Source organism: Theobroma cacao, chromosome 3, assembly GCF_000208745.1.
Source record: "Theobroma cacao cultivar B97-61/B2 chromosome 3, Criollo_cocoa_genome_V2, whole genome shotgun sequence".
NCBI lineage: Eukaryota > Viridiplantae > Streptophyta > Magnoliopsida > Malvales > Malvaceae > Theobroma > Theobroma cacao.
In genome coordinates this window covers 6,494,508-6,509,974 of record NC_030852.1, presented here as the reverse complement: position 1 = coordinate 6,509,974, position 15,467 = coordinate 6,494,508, and the positions used below count along the sequence as shown (strand labels likewise).

Here is a 15,467-nt window from a genome sequence, read left to right as displayed (position 1 = left end):
ATTACAACATAAAATGTTCAGTTTTTTCACTTGTTTTTTCTTTCAAAGTTACAAAAAAATAAAAATATATTTAGGTATTAATAATAAATATTATTTTCTTTAAATATTAAAATAAATAAAATACTTTAAAAAATATTAAACTATTTAAAAAAATTAAATGAGTTTTTATTTTTTTATTATATTCAATCAACTTTTTATTTTTTTTTCTGAATTAAATAATTTATTATAATTAATAATTATTTAATTATTATTAATTAAAACCTCTTATATGAAAATATCAAATTATTATATCATCATTTACATCAACATCTCATATCATTATTCATTATTACATGTTAATATGACATAAATATATATATAATATCCAAAAATACTAATTTTGTAAGAAAAAAAAGAATTAAAACAATTAAAGCTTTTAGTTATACTACAACAATCAAAACTCCATTTAATCAGATAGTTTTAATTAATAATTATTATTGGTAAGAAAATGGTAATTTTTGTTGCTTTTCATTTTAAACTCAAAGAGAAAAGAGAGAGAAGGGATATTGTTGCCAACTGGGAGGCACAGGAGATGAGGGGATTAGCTTTTTGTAAGGTCAAATCGGGCATGACCATGGTAACTGCGCCTCGTCAGCCGGGGTGACATTGGCTAAAATACGGTCGAATGCAGCCAAGTCTAAGCTCATTCTGGTTGGCCAAGGGCAAATTTGACTCGTTGAGGTCGAAATTGGCCGTGACGAAGCAGCCTAGAGCCAACATAACAGTGGGCGACTGCACTCTGCTTTTTCCTTCCTACATTCTCCTTGTCTGCCCTTTTCCCTTCCTTTACCCAAAAGTTGAAAAGGTGAAAGGAGTTCATTCCATTTTCTCGTTTCCGATTAACAAAAATGTTCATCTTTCTTAATAATTAATATTTTTGATGACACGTATTTCAAAATATTTTCTGTGCGTAGCACCTTATTTTAATTCCTGTAGACATATGCTTTTTGTTAGTGGGACTAATGATGAGATTCCTTACTGTTTGCTTTCTTAATTTATTTATAATGAAATCACTTTTCATTCCAGTAAAAGGTTTTATTTTTATTACATGTAGGGCAGCCTAAAGTTACTGCTGATGTGGATAATGGCTTAGTGTGAGTCCTCTTCCTTGTCCATTAGTGTTCCAGACTATTTAAAAAGTAAAATCTTTGAATGCACTAAGTCCATAGGAGAGAATGCACTTTTAAAATTGTTTAGATTCAAACAAAAATCTGAGGATACCTTACAATATTTAAAAAATCCTTAAAACCTAATGCTAAAGACATAATACTTTTAAAAAGATTTTAAATCATTTTTAAAAAAATTTAATAAGTTTTTATCATTCTGTTACAATCAAATCGAATTTTTATATTTTTATTTTAAATTAAATAAATTTTTATAATTAAAAATTAATTAACAATTAAAATATCATTTGTCATTTTTTATTCAGATGATATTAAAATAAATATTACGTGATCATATCATCATGTCACATAAATATCTATAATAAAGTGACAACATGTTATTCAGTACAACGAATATATCATATTAATATTGTGTGATATAAAATGATAAGTAATAATTTGATTAGAGACAATTAATTAATAATTAATTATAAAAATATATTTAATTTAAAATAAAAATATTAAAATTTAATTAAATATAATAAAAATAAAAAAATATTTAAATATATCAAAATTGGAAAGATTGGTTGGAAAAAATCAGTGCAAATGTAAAATTCCATAAATAAATTATTTATTCCTCTCCGAGATCCTCCTCCCCAACAGTAGTCCTTAGTTGCAATCAATTTTTTTACTAAATAAGATTATGCCATGTGCAAAAAAATATTAAGAAAATAGAAGAAAAATCTTTACAGATTTGAACATGCAACACTCAAAATTAAAAAAGAAAAAAAATAATGCAGAGAGGTGATTGAATAGTTACTGGGGCCCATCAATCTCTTTTTTTTTTTTTTTGCATGGCTAACTCTTTTATTTTCCACCGTTTGGAGGTCGACAGGGAGAGAGAGAGAGAGAGAGTGGCACGGCAAAGCATTATTATTATTATTAATAAACAAGAAAGGTAAGAAAACTGGTGTCTGTGTCTCCGAATTCTGCAATGGCCGGCGTTGTTGGGTTCGTGGGGTTGGATCGGCTGAGCTTGGACATGGCTGCTTTGCTTCTTCGCGCTGGCTACAGAGTCCAAGCTTTTGAGGTTCCAAATCATAACTTCTTTTTGTTTTGCCAGTTGACTATTGCTCAATCAACTTGTTATTGAATCTCATTTTGGTTCTTGATAAAAATGCATTTTAATCCAAATCAATAAATCAGAATAATTGGTTTATCAGCCCCAGTGGCAACTGTTCCATAGGACTCCAAATTTGAGGATTGAGATGATAATTTTGTTATTTAATCCAATTTGGAGCTTTTTATACAGATGGGTATCTGAAAAGTTCTTGCATGTTCAAGGATATGAATTTTTGTAATACTACTAGTTTGATTCCGCTGAGCAGATATTTGACTAACATGAATGTAATAGTAGTACTTCATCTTGATATTGGCTACAAAGTGCGAAACTAACTCTCTCTCTCTCTCTCTCTCTCTACTGATTTATTCATCCTTGAAGATTCAAAATCTCATTGTTCATCTAGATATTTTAGTTTCTATGACTGTAGTGTTTAGTCAAATGTAGCATTACTTGATGGTGAAGATTCCATTAATTCATCACGACTGACATTTCTTTTGATGCTATCCTATTTTAATTGTAGGAAAGGAATCTTGAATTTAATGGAAAACTAGTGTTATGAGTTTGCATTTGTAACCTAACCAGTTACTGAATAAGCTAGAATTTGTGAAGCCAAAGTTTTTATATTCTAGAAACAAGTACTCTAATGATTTCTCATATAAGCCTCAATGTGGTTTAATATACATGAGAAAAACAAGTCTGGCATAAATTTTCTAAAAACTATTGCTCAAGGTTTGCATAGATGTATCTAACTTTTACTTTTAACATTTCAGCATATAATTTGCCACTTAAGGATATGCCATCTTTATCATTAAAATTACAAGTCCAGTATCTTTCTTTGCATTATTCTCTGCAGTTCATATGAATTTTGGGTTTATACTGCTCAGAATCAGAACGCTGGTGCAATTTCAAATTGAGTTTGAGAGTTTTGATTTCTGTTCTGCAGGTCCAAAAGCTTTTGATGGGTGAGTTTTTGAAGCTAGGGGGAACTGAATGCATCAGTCTTATGGAGACAGGGAAAGGTAATAGGATATTAAGCACTTTTAATTACTCTTTTTTTTTTTTGTGGGGGTTAATCCAACTCTTTGAGCAGGGGATACATGCACATATCATTGAGCCTAATTTTCAAGTCCCACTTATCTAGGGTTTTCTTTTAAATTTTTTCTTGAAAGTGTTGTTATGTTTTTAAGCTAGGATAGATTTGATTGATATGATGTTTGCAGTTATCAGCTTCAACCACAAATTTCAACTTTACAATACATTATTTTCATTTTTTAGCGAGGGAATTTCGTGAGCCAAGAATGAATGATCTTGATATATATATATATATGAGGTGTAAATGTCACAAAATAATGTTTCTATTTAAGAAAGTGATAGACAAATAGATGCGCTCAATTAAATGGGAAACCAAAATAATATAAAAAGGTGAGGGTGTTGGGTAGTATGCTACTGTAGAAGATGAGTTGCTTTCATCTCAGAAGATTCTAATAAACTTCAACAATTATAACCAGCAAGGTTCATTTCATAGGGAATTGGCAATCTCCTAGTGCTAGGACGAGATGATAGCCATTACCATTTAATTTCTGGGTAGAAAGTGACCACTGAATTGGTTATAAAAGCAGTCTTCCTGAGACTGTTATTCAGCAACAAAATGAAGGCTAGAACTGGAAGGGTAAAACTGAAATTCAGCAATTATTCGCAGCAAATCCCCTAGGTGGGAGGTCAGGTTGTTGCAGTGTGTCTTAGATGCAATCCAGGATCCTCCATTACCGTGTGAGATTGCAATCAAGAGTTTGCTCACTGACCTATGCCAATTAAGGTGGTCTTGGATCTGTTTTTGGACACTTAAGTGATCGGAGATCCTGAAACACTTTTCATGGAGGACTGCTTGGAACTATTATTCAGAATGAGCCCCTCCTTGGAGCTTGCTCTGGTTGGACCAGTACAGGGTAATGGCCATCTGTTTAGGAGGCATAAGTGATTATACAAGAACATTGCCAAAAAGACGTATTATTTTGTGTGTGTGTGTTTTATTTAAATTATTTTATCATTTTTCATATTATTTAAGTAAAAATATATGATCCATTCAAATTAATTCGAAACACAATAAAATAGTTAGTGTTCGATCCTTTGATCTTTGTCTCTTCCCATTATCTCATGCAGGTGTTGCGGCTTTGATTGTCTTAATATCTCATGCGGATCAAATAAATGATGTCATTTTTGGTCATGACGATGCTTTGAAAGGTCTTCATATTTTATTTTTATGTCAAATAATTGTTAGTCACATTGTTGTTAGGTAGATTTTACATCTTTATGAATTTTACAGGATTACAAAAAGATAAAGTCATTATTCTTCATTCAACTATATTGCCATCATACATCCAGAATCTGGAGAAGAAACTCAGAGGTAATCATGGTTTTAATATTTGTGGCTTGTTGTGATAACCCGTGCTTTGAGAACGGCATTTCTGGCAAGTAGTGCTTGTTCTCCATTTGTTTCTTGAAACCTCATAGTTGTTGATACGAGTATACTGCTATTTGCTGTGTTTGTTCGGAAACCAATTGAAGCATTGCAGCATACATGTTCTAGTAACAACGAATCAATGATCACCAATCCTCCGCTTTTTCCACTTCAATTGTGTATTTTTTTCCACTGCCAATATTTATCTAGTCATTTCTCAGCAGCTGCTTGTTTCATTTTAGACAAGAATGACTTGTGTGGTCTCTAATTCCTTGAAAAGGAACCTCATTTATGATTAATTTTGATGAAGCTCTTTTTATTTCACTAACATCATCTACTCTCAGAGTATTAAGGTAATTATGGTCTGAGGACATTTTATGATGTTTAAAATCAATGTGCCTTTTTGTTTCTTATTTATTCAGTCTGCAGTAGCCAATCATCAATTTTAAGTATTTCTCTTTGTTCTCCCTTAACCATTCTTATTGGCTTCTTTTCCTTTCTAATCTGGTTTCACTGTGTACTATATTTGCTTGGCATCTCTTTTGAAGTGTGTCTTCATGTTGGCCTCTTATATTTCATGCAGAGGATGGTCTGGCAACTTCAGTAGTAGACGCGTATGTCTATAAGGCAACATCTGACAATTTAAATGGAAAAGTTGTGGTAATATTACATTTACATGAACCTCAATCTTCTTTTCCTTTCTGGCTTAGCCGCAAATATATTGGTTCAATTTCTGTTATTTATTTATTTTCTTCCCTCGTCTCTTTTGGGAGGTTTGGCATCAATAGGTGCATAATTTTGTTATCTTATAATTTTTTTATTATTTTGCATTTTGTGAATTAATTTTTTTATCTTTGGTCTAACTAATGAACATATGATATATTATCGCTATGGGCTTAACTCTAGGATAAGTGGCAGTATTATGAAGTTAAACCCAATAACCTGGGATGTTTGAAAGAGTTTTGCATTGGTGGGCACAAAGTGGGGTTTGTTAGGGAACACTTATCTCTTAACCTTTCTTAGAGAGCCTGGTGCTTCCCATTTGACATTGTGGACACATGCTACGTTGAACCTTTGGATTCACTCCTATTAGCCAACTGTCACCTTCTCATCAAATCACGGAACTTCTCTACCATTATAAATAGCATCTCCCACAATGGAGGGGAAGCTTTTTGGCCGATTGAGAAGTGAATGCCTACTCTCAGAGCTGTTCTCTCTATCCTTGCCTTATACCTTTCCCTCAAATATACAGCTCCTATCAAGGAGCTCCCTTCCCCTCATCCCACATTACCCTTACCCTATCAACCTTTCTATCACCTGCCATCATAGTAAGCCTCTTCCTTTCCTCTCATACTCGATTACTATAAAAAAGAACTCTACACAGTATCTTATCACTTGGGAATTCTATTGTTGTTATCTGTTAAAGTTCTAACTAATTTGTAATAAATTTTTAAAAAAAATGTTTTTAGGTTATGTCCTCAGGAAGGTCAGATGCCATTTCAAAGGCTCGCCCTTTTCTCTCTGGTATTGTTCATTTTTGCAAACTAATTAGTTATAAATGAGTTTCATTTCTGTAGGTTTATGCTCTTAAAACTGTACTTTGTTTCTGAGCCACATTGTGGATTTTATGTGCAGCAATGTGTGAAAAGCTTTACATTTTTGAAGGTGAAACTGGAGCTGGAAGGTATTCTTTCTTCTTCACTTGCTGCCAAAAGTTCTGCAAATTTTTTCTATAAGATGAATGGCCTCAATGACATGCTAAGTTCCATAATATTGGAGTATTTCATCAATCTGTCACTTAAAGAATGAAATCACTAGAAAAACAGTAAATTCTTTTTGATGTTCTTTAACTTCCCAAATATATTCTCAGCTCTAAATTTCTTATTTCCTATCCATTGCAGCAAAATTAAATTGGTCACTGAGCTGCTTGAGGGCATTCATCTTATGGCTGCTGTAGAAGCTATTTCTCTTGGTGTTCATGCTGGGATCCATCCATGGATAATCTATGACATTATCTCAAATGCTGCTGGAAATTCTTGGTGATTTAAGCTGCTATTTCTTTTTTAATATATTTTTTAAACTGTTGACGGCTTTACTATTTTTTCTCTGGGTCCTTGATGACTGCTTTCACATTCAAAAAAGTTGAAGCCCAATATCTTTGCATACCATATACTATCATATATCATATATAATATGAGAAATGAAAGATTCCGTATGTTCAATTTTAATTGATGTAAAAATGGCGCCCTTGTTAATGCTTAGAGGTTAAGTAATTGGTAAGGAAGCATTAAGGCTTCCATATAAGATTTGAAATTGGTGATTATAGTTCTATGTTTATGTTTGAGTCTGTCTTGTAATTTCACAGCAAAAAGACACTTTGTGTTACATTAATTCATCACCTTTATATTCTTAAACGGTGTATTTGAAAACTTCTTCCCAGGTTCAGCTTCTCCATCTTGTTTGCTCAGCTTGTACATTACTTGTCATTACCTATTACCTCCAGAATAAATAAATCTATCAACTATCAAGTCCCTTTAGATTGGGCACAGAAAACTCCAAATCAAGTCAGTGCAAAGTGGCTATATCATGGTTTTCAACTTAGAATTTAGTTATTTCCTTTTGCTAGTGTGTGTAATTTGGTCTACTGTACAAGTTTCTGGTGAACAATGCATCAAATGGCTAGTAATTTTTTAAAGCCCCTTTATTCATGAGCACTTGTCTTTTAATGCTTTCCTTGATGAATGAGTTCAAACAAACCACATGCTGTGGAAGGTTTTAATTGAGTTTTAATCTATCATTGTTTCCTGTCCCCCCATTTTCTTCCCCCTTTTTCTTCTTTGGGGTGGGGATGTTGTCACTATGTATGCAGGGTTTTTAAGAATTATATTCCACAGTTGCTGAGGGGCAGTGTCAAATGTCATTTCCTGAATCCTTTTATTCTGAATTTGGTAAGTTTAACTACAATGATAAATGTTTTCGTTTTATTGTTTGGTTAGTTGCTTATGAGAGATTAAGCTGCCTTGATTTTCGAAAAAAAGAACAGGTATTTTTGCAGACTTTTACTGCTCTGCTAAATTTTTTAAACTTAAACTATAAGCTTTATTTTAGCGCTTTCTATTTAGAACTAACTGATAAATTTGGAAGCTATCTGGAATATGTAATTCATGTGGGCATTATAATTATCACTATGGCTACACATATGGTTATCAATGTGCATGTGGGTGTGTGTATTAAAGTAACTTGATTCACTGATGATAAAGTCTCTAACAATGAAATAAGTTACCATACAAATATGTTTAGTTGGATTTAATGAAAAAGAAGCACACTAGAAGACCAAACAAAAGCATAAGGAATCCACATCAGAATGGGATGCCAAGTTAAATAGTGAGTATGCAACTGCATTGCTGACCCTTCTTCTAGCTTGTAAGTTTTATTGGTGTGTGCATGTTTGCATGCAAGTCTCAAGTTGAGTTTGAGGCTGACAGAGAGAAACTGAGGGTACAAGATGGGAGGAACTGTAATAACAAGGAATCATTCTAACTTTAAAGTAGTAAGTTAGAAATAAAAATGCCCGTTAAGCGTGAAAATGTGAACACAAATAAAAGTTATTCTCTTCCTAATAAAGAAGTACTGGGGGAGACAAATTTGAGGCACCACGTTTTTGCCAGTAGTGAGGATGGTGATAGTTTCTTATTCTTCATAGTTGTTGTGATTTCTCCTCATTTATTCAGATTATTTACCTTATAATCCCTCAATCAGAGGATCTTGTGACTGCTAGCCTTGAATTGAATGCTTTTGTGGGTATGAAGCTTGAGTTGCTGCAGAGGCTTTTCCTGGTCATATTTCAGTGGACAGAAAAGTTTCTGTTAGTCAGAGACTTAGCCCTATAATTTTGATGCAACTGCTAGAAGTCATTCAACACTGTTGTCAGAGATGAGGAAGAGCCTTAGAATGTTGAAAATACTGTTTGAACCTTACTGTAATAGTACAATTAAGACAGTGTTCTATGCTAGGAATTTTGTAAATGTATTGGTACATAATTGTGGATATCAGGTTCCATAATAATCTTTTCTCTTTGTGTCTGTTTTCCAGAATGACATATTCCATTTTAGTACAGCAGCTTGTTTATTTGGCATTCTAAGTGTAATTAATCTCTTTTTCCCCTCCTAAATTCAAGGGTATTGTTCTGGATATGGCCAAATCACTTACTTTTCCTCTTCCACTTTTGGCAACTGCTCATCAACAACTGGTTCTTGGTACTAATCTGCTAGATTCTTGTTTAATTTTAAGATAGCTCCACTGATTGCGGTGATTTTTTTTGGTTCAGAGCAACTTGTATTTCTCACTACCTGGTATGTTTCCTTTTTCAGGGTCTTCACATGGTAATGGAGATGATAATACCCCATTGGTTCAGGTTGTTACTTGTAATTTTCTGTAAATGAAACTTTCATTCACGTAGAAAACTAGCTTCAAACAAAACATCAACATTCCTCTGCCTGAAGGGGGAAATATGGAGATATTTCTTTATATCTAAAACTTAGTATGCTCTTTGCATGTGCTGTATGGTTGCTGAACAGATTTGGGACCAAGTGTATGGAGTGAATACCACAGATGCAGCAAACACTGAACTCTACAGCCCAGAGCAACTTGCAAGTCAAATCATTGCCAAATCAAAAACTGTGAACAGAGTTGGTTTCATTGGTCTTGGAGCGATGGGATTTGGGATGGCAACTCACCTTGTAAAATCCAATTTTTGTGTTCTTGGTTATGACGTAAGTCCTAACTACCGTTTGTTTCACTTATGTGTTCTTTGCTTGATGCTTTTGTTTCAGTAATGATTTTTCTGCCTCGTCTCAATTTATTAATTTCTGCATTGAGCATCTTTCATGCAATACAGGTTTATGAAAAAATATTCTGATGTATTCTATTTGACAATGAGGGAGTCCTCTAGTTGACAAAAATGGAGTCAGAAATCACATTACACTTCACTTTTTCTCTGCAGAATCCAGCAGTTTTTACCTTGAGCCGAAGTTCAAGTGAAATTTTTTAATTTTTAAAGATCAAAGGCTCTGAATGAACTTTTACCTTCAAATACCTTTTCTTGGCTATCTTGGGTGGTGAGGCAGGGCCATTGCCCTCGAGAATCAATATGCAACATTTCTGTTTTCCTTAGGAGAATAAAGTTCAGATGAACATATTTTATAAGGTTTTGTTAGTTCTCTATATTTTGGACAAATTTATTGGATTCACTAGTTATTTCATGAATTGAGTAGCTGGAAAAAGTGATGCTCTCCTCATATTGTCTTCTAGATGGCCTCAAACTCTGCATGTGATGTGCTCACTTTCTGTTTTTTTGTTCTTCATTCCTTTTTAATAAATCCATGGTTCCCCTCTTGGATTTTTAGTTAGATATTTTTTGTGATTGAGAGATTAAGTTAAAAAACTTTAACTACGTTTCCAAATTTTCATTGGATGGCAGGTGTACAGACCTACACTAATTCGATTTGAAAGTGCTGGCGGCTTGATTGGAACCTCACCAGCAGATGTATCTAAAGGTAATTTGAGGCATGTTCCATGCCCTACCAATCCAAGTGAATGAAGAAATAACAACTTATGGAGCTTTATAAGGTTGAAATTTATTTCATAGTTTTAAAAGGAATTAGAGGTTTATGTTGTGAGGTCCTCGTAAGGTTAGACACTGGAAAACATTGGGAAGTCTAGCACATCAGTTTAGACAAGCTTGTTGGCTCACACTCCATGGCATGAAGTTCTCATATGCCTTATGTGGCATTTAGTCATTCACATTAGTTTTGATATCAAATCTTGTTTTCTAACAATATATAGGCTCTTATTATTTAAATTCATCTTAGATTGTTATTATCTCTTACTATTTTAACAAACTTGTGTTGATCAATGAGAAATATAATTCTACTAAAGACTGTTGGAATAATGAACTCTTGTTTCATTTAAGCTACAAAATAATTTAATAATTATGTGTCTGGCATAAAAAGGATAAAAAGACATTGTCAAAAACCCACCTTAGCAAAAGCTTTAATAGTGTAGATAGCTTGCTTGCAAGCTAACAATTACAAGTTCTATTATAGTCTTGATTTCAGCAGTTCAAAATTGACAACTACTGATCTTTATCAGAATAAAAAAGTCTGAAATCTTGCTTCTATTAGTTTCTAGGTTGCTATTAGTGTCCGTGTAACTTAAAACAAAAGTAACGCATTGCACAGGCAATGGCAACAGGGATGGGAACTTTAACGTGATACTCATGCAAGGAGTTTGTTGTGACATGGAAATTATATTAGTAAAATAAGAATCAAGCTTAGAGTAAATTCTTTTGAGTACTACAGTCTTTGAGAATGGTAACACTTGGACTCTTTTGAGTTGGAAGAGTATGCCGACATTTTGGATTTAACAGAATAAAGCAGGCAAACAAATCTTTTTGAGGCATAAGTAACTAACTGGCAATAACATGATTCATAGAAGTGCTTATTAATGTGTGTGTGACTATAAGAAATATTTCTATTTGTTGGACATGCTCCAATCTATATTGAGGATCTCACAAATAGGCTGTTTATTACACTAAGAAAAGTGAAATCATCAGGGTGTCAGCGGCCCTAGTCAGGTTTGATATGCGCTAGTGGTTAATGAAATAATTTATGTTCCATTTCTTTCCCTCCTATTAAGACTCAGATGATGTATCATGCTCCAGATTGTGATTTCATTAAACAAATTCACTTAAGCGCTGAAGCTGTCAGGAAAGACACATGCATGATCCTTTAATGAGGAGCTGAATTAAAAATGCAGTTCAGGGTTATCATGAAGGGAAACGGAGACCTAAGTATTTGAAGAATTGTTTTAGACGTTTCAGATCTAGTGCACAATTAGTGTAAGAAGTTCTATGGAAGCTTATCGTGTCAGGAGATGAAGCAAGAGTATATTCAAGGACATAAAGATTAGGGAGTAATAAGAGGATAGAGCATCAACTTCTAAAGTCACTTGCATCATGCATTAATTAAAAACAGTGAGACAAGTAGCAGATACACATGTTCATACATATATGGAGTACTGCAAAGTGGGGAGGGTCTGATGCCTGATGGTTTAAGCAAGGAGGACAAACCAGATTGTTTTAATAATATGCCCTTTCAAGCTGTCAAGAATGTGAATGTGTTTAATTTGTTGTCACAGAATGATAGGTTCTACCTTATATTTTTCTCAGGATGAGCAAATTTCTATCATCAGTTGCAAGCCACTGTCAAGGATGCACTCTCATTTTTTTAATCTAGCAATGAGAGTAGATCTTTGATCAACCAATAGAAATCTGTTCATAGAAGTCTTAATATTTGGTAAATTACAATTGTAAAACCTTATGCTCTGGTTGTTTCTAGTGCGGTTCCAGAATTAGTGTGAGCAACTGCAAATGAATTAGTCCGTCTGAACAATTATTCATTTTTCTGGTTTCTTGTACTTTTGGAGGAACATTGAGAGCATGATTGTATGCAAGGTCAAGGTTTTTCTCCCACCTGCACTAGCAAATCTGAGTACACTTATGTAAATATTCCAAATTGGACATCATGAATTGTTATTTTCAAATTCTCATGTTCATTCACAGGTAAGAACATGTTTTGTTTCTGACATGTTTTCTCCAGATGTTGATGTTCTTGTAGTCATGGTCACAAATGAAGCTCAAGCTGAGAGTGTCTTATATGGGGATCTGGGCGCAGTTTCAGGTATATCTCTAGTTTACTATCTGCAATTTATGAGCTGCCCTGACTTCACTTTGTATGTTTTGTAGCCCTTCCATCTGGAGCATCTATAATACTTTCTTCCACAGTCTCCCCTGCATTTGTGAGCCAACTAGAGCGACGTTTGCAGAGTACGCAATCATTTCATTCAGTTATCTACTTTTCACTTGCACAAAGCAGAATTTCTGATTTAAAGTAAAACATACCCATTGTTTTGTTATTCAAATCGCATTTTTCCTTCCTCCTTTCTTTTTCTCTATCTCCCCCCACTTCCCATCAACGCCTTTTTCTTGTGAGTGTCTTCCTTGAGTACACTGCATGATTTAACAGTACGTGAGGTTATGATATTATCTCGCATCTTAAAGATGCTTTGATTTTGATAATTGATTATGTTTTTGTACCACTATCCATGCTCTTACTTGCATCAGTCTTGCATCTGTAACTACTCCCAGGGTAGATAGAAATTGGTATCCAGAATGTAAACAGAATTGGATTTTTGAATTTTGCTCTTTAAGTCTAATACATCCATGAAGTTGAAGTGATTAATTCTGCTTGTTGGGAAAATGAGAGAGAGATTGCACAAAAAATTAAGCACCGTGTGCCCATCACCCAATTTGCTTGCTTGACAACCTAACGGATAGGTTCAATTGGCGTTATTCACTCTTTGATAAGAAGTGCCTGTCACTGAAGGAGGATGGGAAAAAGAAAATTAGACAGAAACCTCATGGCTGAGAGTTTTAGTTTGTTGAAAAATGACTGCATATATTATATACTGATTTCAAACTGAAACTGCACATATTATATTTGGTTACTTCACCAAATTTCCAGTTTCCTTCAAAACCTCTACTAGCTAAAAGAAACCTGCAATATAGGTAAGCCTATGATGGTTTCTTTTTGTTCAAAATGATAAAGTCCACAGTGTTTGCCATTATGGTTATTCATATTGTAAATTATCTGTACATTTTGCAGATGAAGGCAAAGATTTGAAATTGGTGGATGCTCCTGTTTCCGGTGGTGTTAAAAGGGCCTCTATGGGAGAACTTACAGTATGCGAACAAGAATTGATTTAATCTTAATTGAACAGCTCTTGATTTGTACTTCTGAAAGTTGTTCCTTTTCTTTTTCTGCTTTTTTTTTTTTTCCAGATAATGGCTGCAGGTTCAGATGATGCTCTTAAAAGTTCTGGTCTTGTTCTCTCAGGTAATTTGCATGTAGTTAAGTTTTAGTTGTCAGGTGAAGGAGTACCTGAGTCTTGTTTCAACTGATTCTTGGCTGTTGACAACGAACAGCATTAAGTGAGAAGCTCTATGTTATTAAAGGGGGTTGTGGGGCAGGAAGGTACTTCTAAGCAATTATTTGTCTTGGCATAAAGCATCTAGTGCCTTTTATCTGTCAAGGAAGCAGCTTTTTTATTATTTTCCTATTTTCATTATCTAGCGGTGTAAAGATGGTTAATCAGTTGCTCGCTGGAGTTCATATAGCAGCATCAGCTGAGGCAATGGCTTTTGGGGCTCGATTATGTCTTAACACTAGAGTGTTGTTTGATATCATCACCAATAGTGGGGCAACATCCTGGTAGGTTCATGTACACTGCAGAGAAAGTCTTTTTCTTTTTAATTGCTTTCTATATGTTTAAATTTTTGTTATCTTGCTCGAAACCTGACTTCTAACTGCCTAAGTTTTGTTTCTTCTTAACATACTGCTATGTGAGTTCATAATAACAGTAAAACTTAGATGTTGCCTAAATCATTTGGTCTTCTTTTATAGAAGTCTAATCCTATAAAGAAAGAGGAACATCTAACTATTACAAGCCTGCAGTTGGCCTAGAAGGATTAGCAAATCAATACATGCTGCAGAGTCCTTAGCCCACTTTCTTTCCATTTTACTTTGGTGAAACAGTCATCCAAATAGATATCAAGGTTATTAATATATTACATGGAACTCTAAACTTCGTAATAAGGTCACAACTTTCAATTGAAATGCCATGATTACAGACTACATAGCCTTGAAGAAGAGGAAACCAATTTCCCAATTCTACTTCTATTACAACAGCAACAGCAGACAAGTCTCTCCCTGTGTGTTGGTTCAGCTACATGAGTCAGATATATTCTTGTGCTCTAGTTAGGACCATTTCTTGAGTAAGATCATCAAGGAAAAGGTCCTTTTTGAGAGTTTCTTCCAGTGTCTTCTTTTCCCACTTTTGAAATGAGCATTGCCCATTGAATTATATCTTCTAGCGGAGCATGTGGAGCCCTTCTCACATGTCCAGATTGCCTTGCATGTGCTTCCCTCATTTTGTCCTCTATTGACACTATCACCGCCTTTTCTCAAATGCACTTTAATGATTCTGTTATGATCGAATAAGTGTTATGGCCACTTATTGTTGAATGTGGGCTATAGCTGAAAATAACTTCAAGCATCACTGATAGGTTTTGGGGACCTAACCCCTTGGAGGGTTGTTGGCATTTGATGAGGCATAACCAACGTGGTTTAGGGAAGTATTGTTGACTTTTCAGGTTCATGCTACTCTTATGCTAAAATCTAACTCTGCTGGATGTTCATGCTTTGCTTTCAGAAATTTCTAATGTGCATTGGTTTCTTTTCAAAAGATATATTCAATTACACAAAATTTGGCTCTGAATACTAATTGCCACTCATCTGAGGACAGAAAAAGTTGCATCTATCTCTGGCACTCTTATGTTTGCTGCAATAGAATTTGGCTTTTTCCTTTTGTCCCCTCTGGAAGTATGGAAATGCAGGTGCCCATTTATTCTTGTCAAGTAGCTTACAATCCTTTACATTATCACAACTGTTTAGTGTATCTTTAGCTCTTCTACAAGAAGAACCGTCAATTGTAGTTAGACAGATATTTAGTAAATGAAAAAGTCATGAACCCACACTTCTATAGCTGTGTCCTTGTGTCTAGATCTTTCAAGTTGCAAGATTCAGGCCATGATGGATCCCCAAATTTTATGTTTTAGTACAACATA

The 15,467-nt window shown here is 34.2% G+C and overlaps 1 protein-coding gene across 2 annotated transcripts in view; it reads left to right on the top strand.

Annotated features, from left to right (window-relative positions):
- Positions 2,043–15,467, top strand: part of LOC18604364 — a 28,193-nt gene continuing 14,768 nt past the window's right edge. For both annotated transcript variants that reach the window (XR_001927187.1, XM_018117847.1), the window contains exons 1-19: positions 2,043–2,232; positions 3,209–3,284; positions 4,426–4,506; positions 4,589–4,669; positions 5,307–5,383; positions 6,193–6,247; positions 6,359–6,407; positions 6,625–6,762; positions 7,593–7,671; positions 8,901–8,979; positions 9,094–9,137; positions 9,301–9,495; positions 10,203–10,278; positions 12,382–12,462; positions 12,528–12,608; positions 13,447–13,523; positions 13,623–13,677; positions 13,767–13,815; positions 13,915–14,052. Coding sequence is in view for 1 of the 2 variants with exons in the window: in XM_018117847.1 (XP_017973336.1) it covers positions 2,137–2,232; positions 3,209–3,284; positions 4,426–4,506; positions 4,589–4,669; positions 5,307–5,383; positions 6,193–6,247; positions 6,359–6,407; positions 6,625–6,762; positions 7,593–7,671; positions 8,901–8,979; positions 9,094–9,137; positions 9,301–9,495; positions 10,203–10,278; positions 12,382–12,462; positions 12,528–12,608; positions 13,447–13,523; positions 13,623–13,677; positions 13,767–13,815; positions 13,915–14,052 (1,607 nt within the window). In the remaining variant the exon portion in view is untranslated. The remainder of the gene's footprint in view (positions 2,233–3,208; positions 3,285–4,425; positions 4,507–4,588; positions 4,670–5,306; positions 5,384–6,192; positions 6,248–6,358; positions 6,408–6,624; positions 6,763–7,592; positions 7,672–8,900; positions 8,980–9,093; positions 9,138–9,300; positions 9,496–10,202; positions 10,279–12,381; positions 12,463–12,527; positions 12,609–13,446; positions 13,524–13,622; positions 13,678–13,766; positions 13,816–13,914; positions 14,053–15,467) is intronic.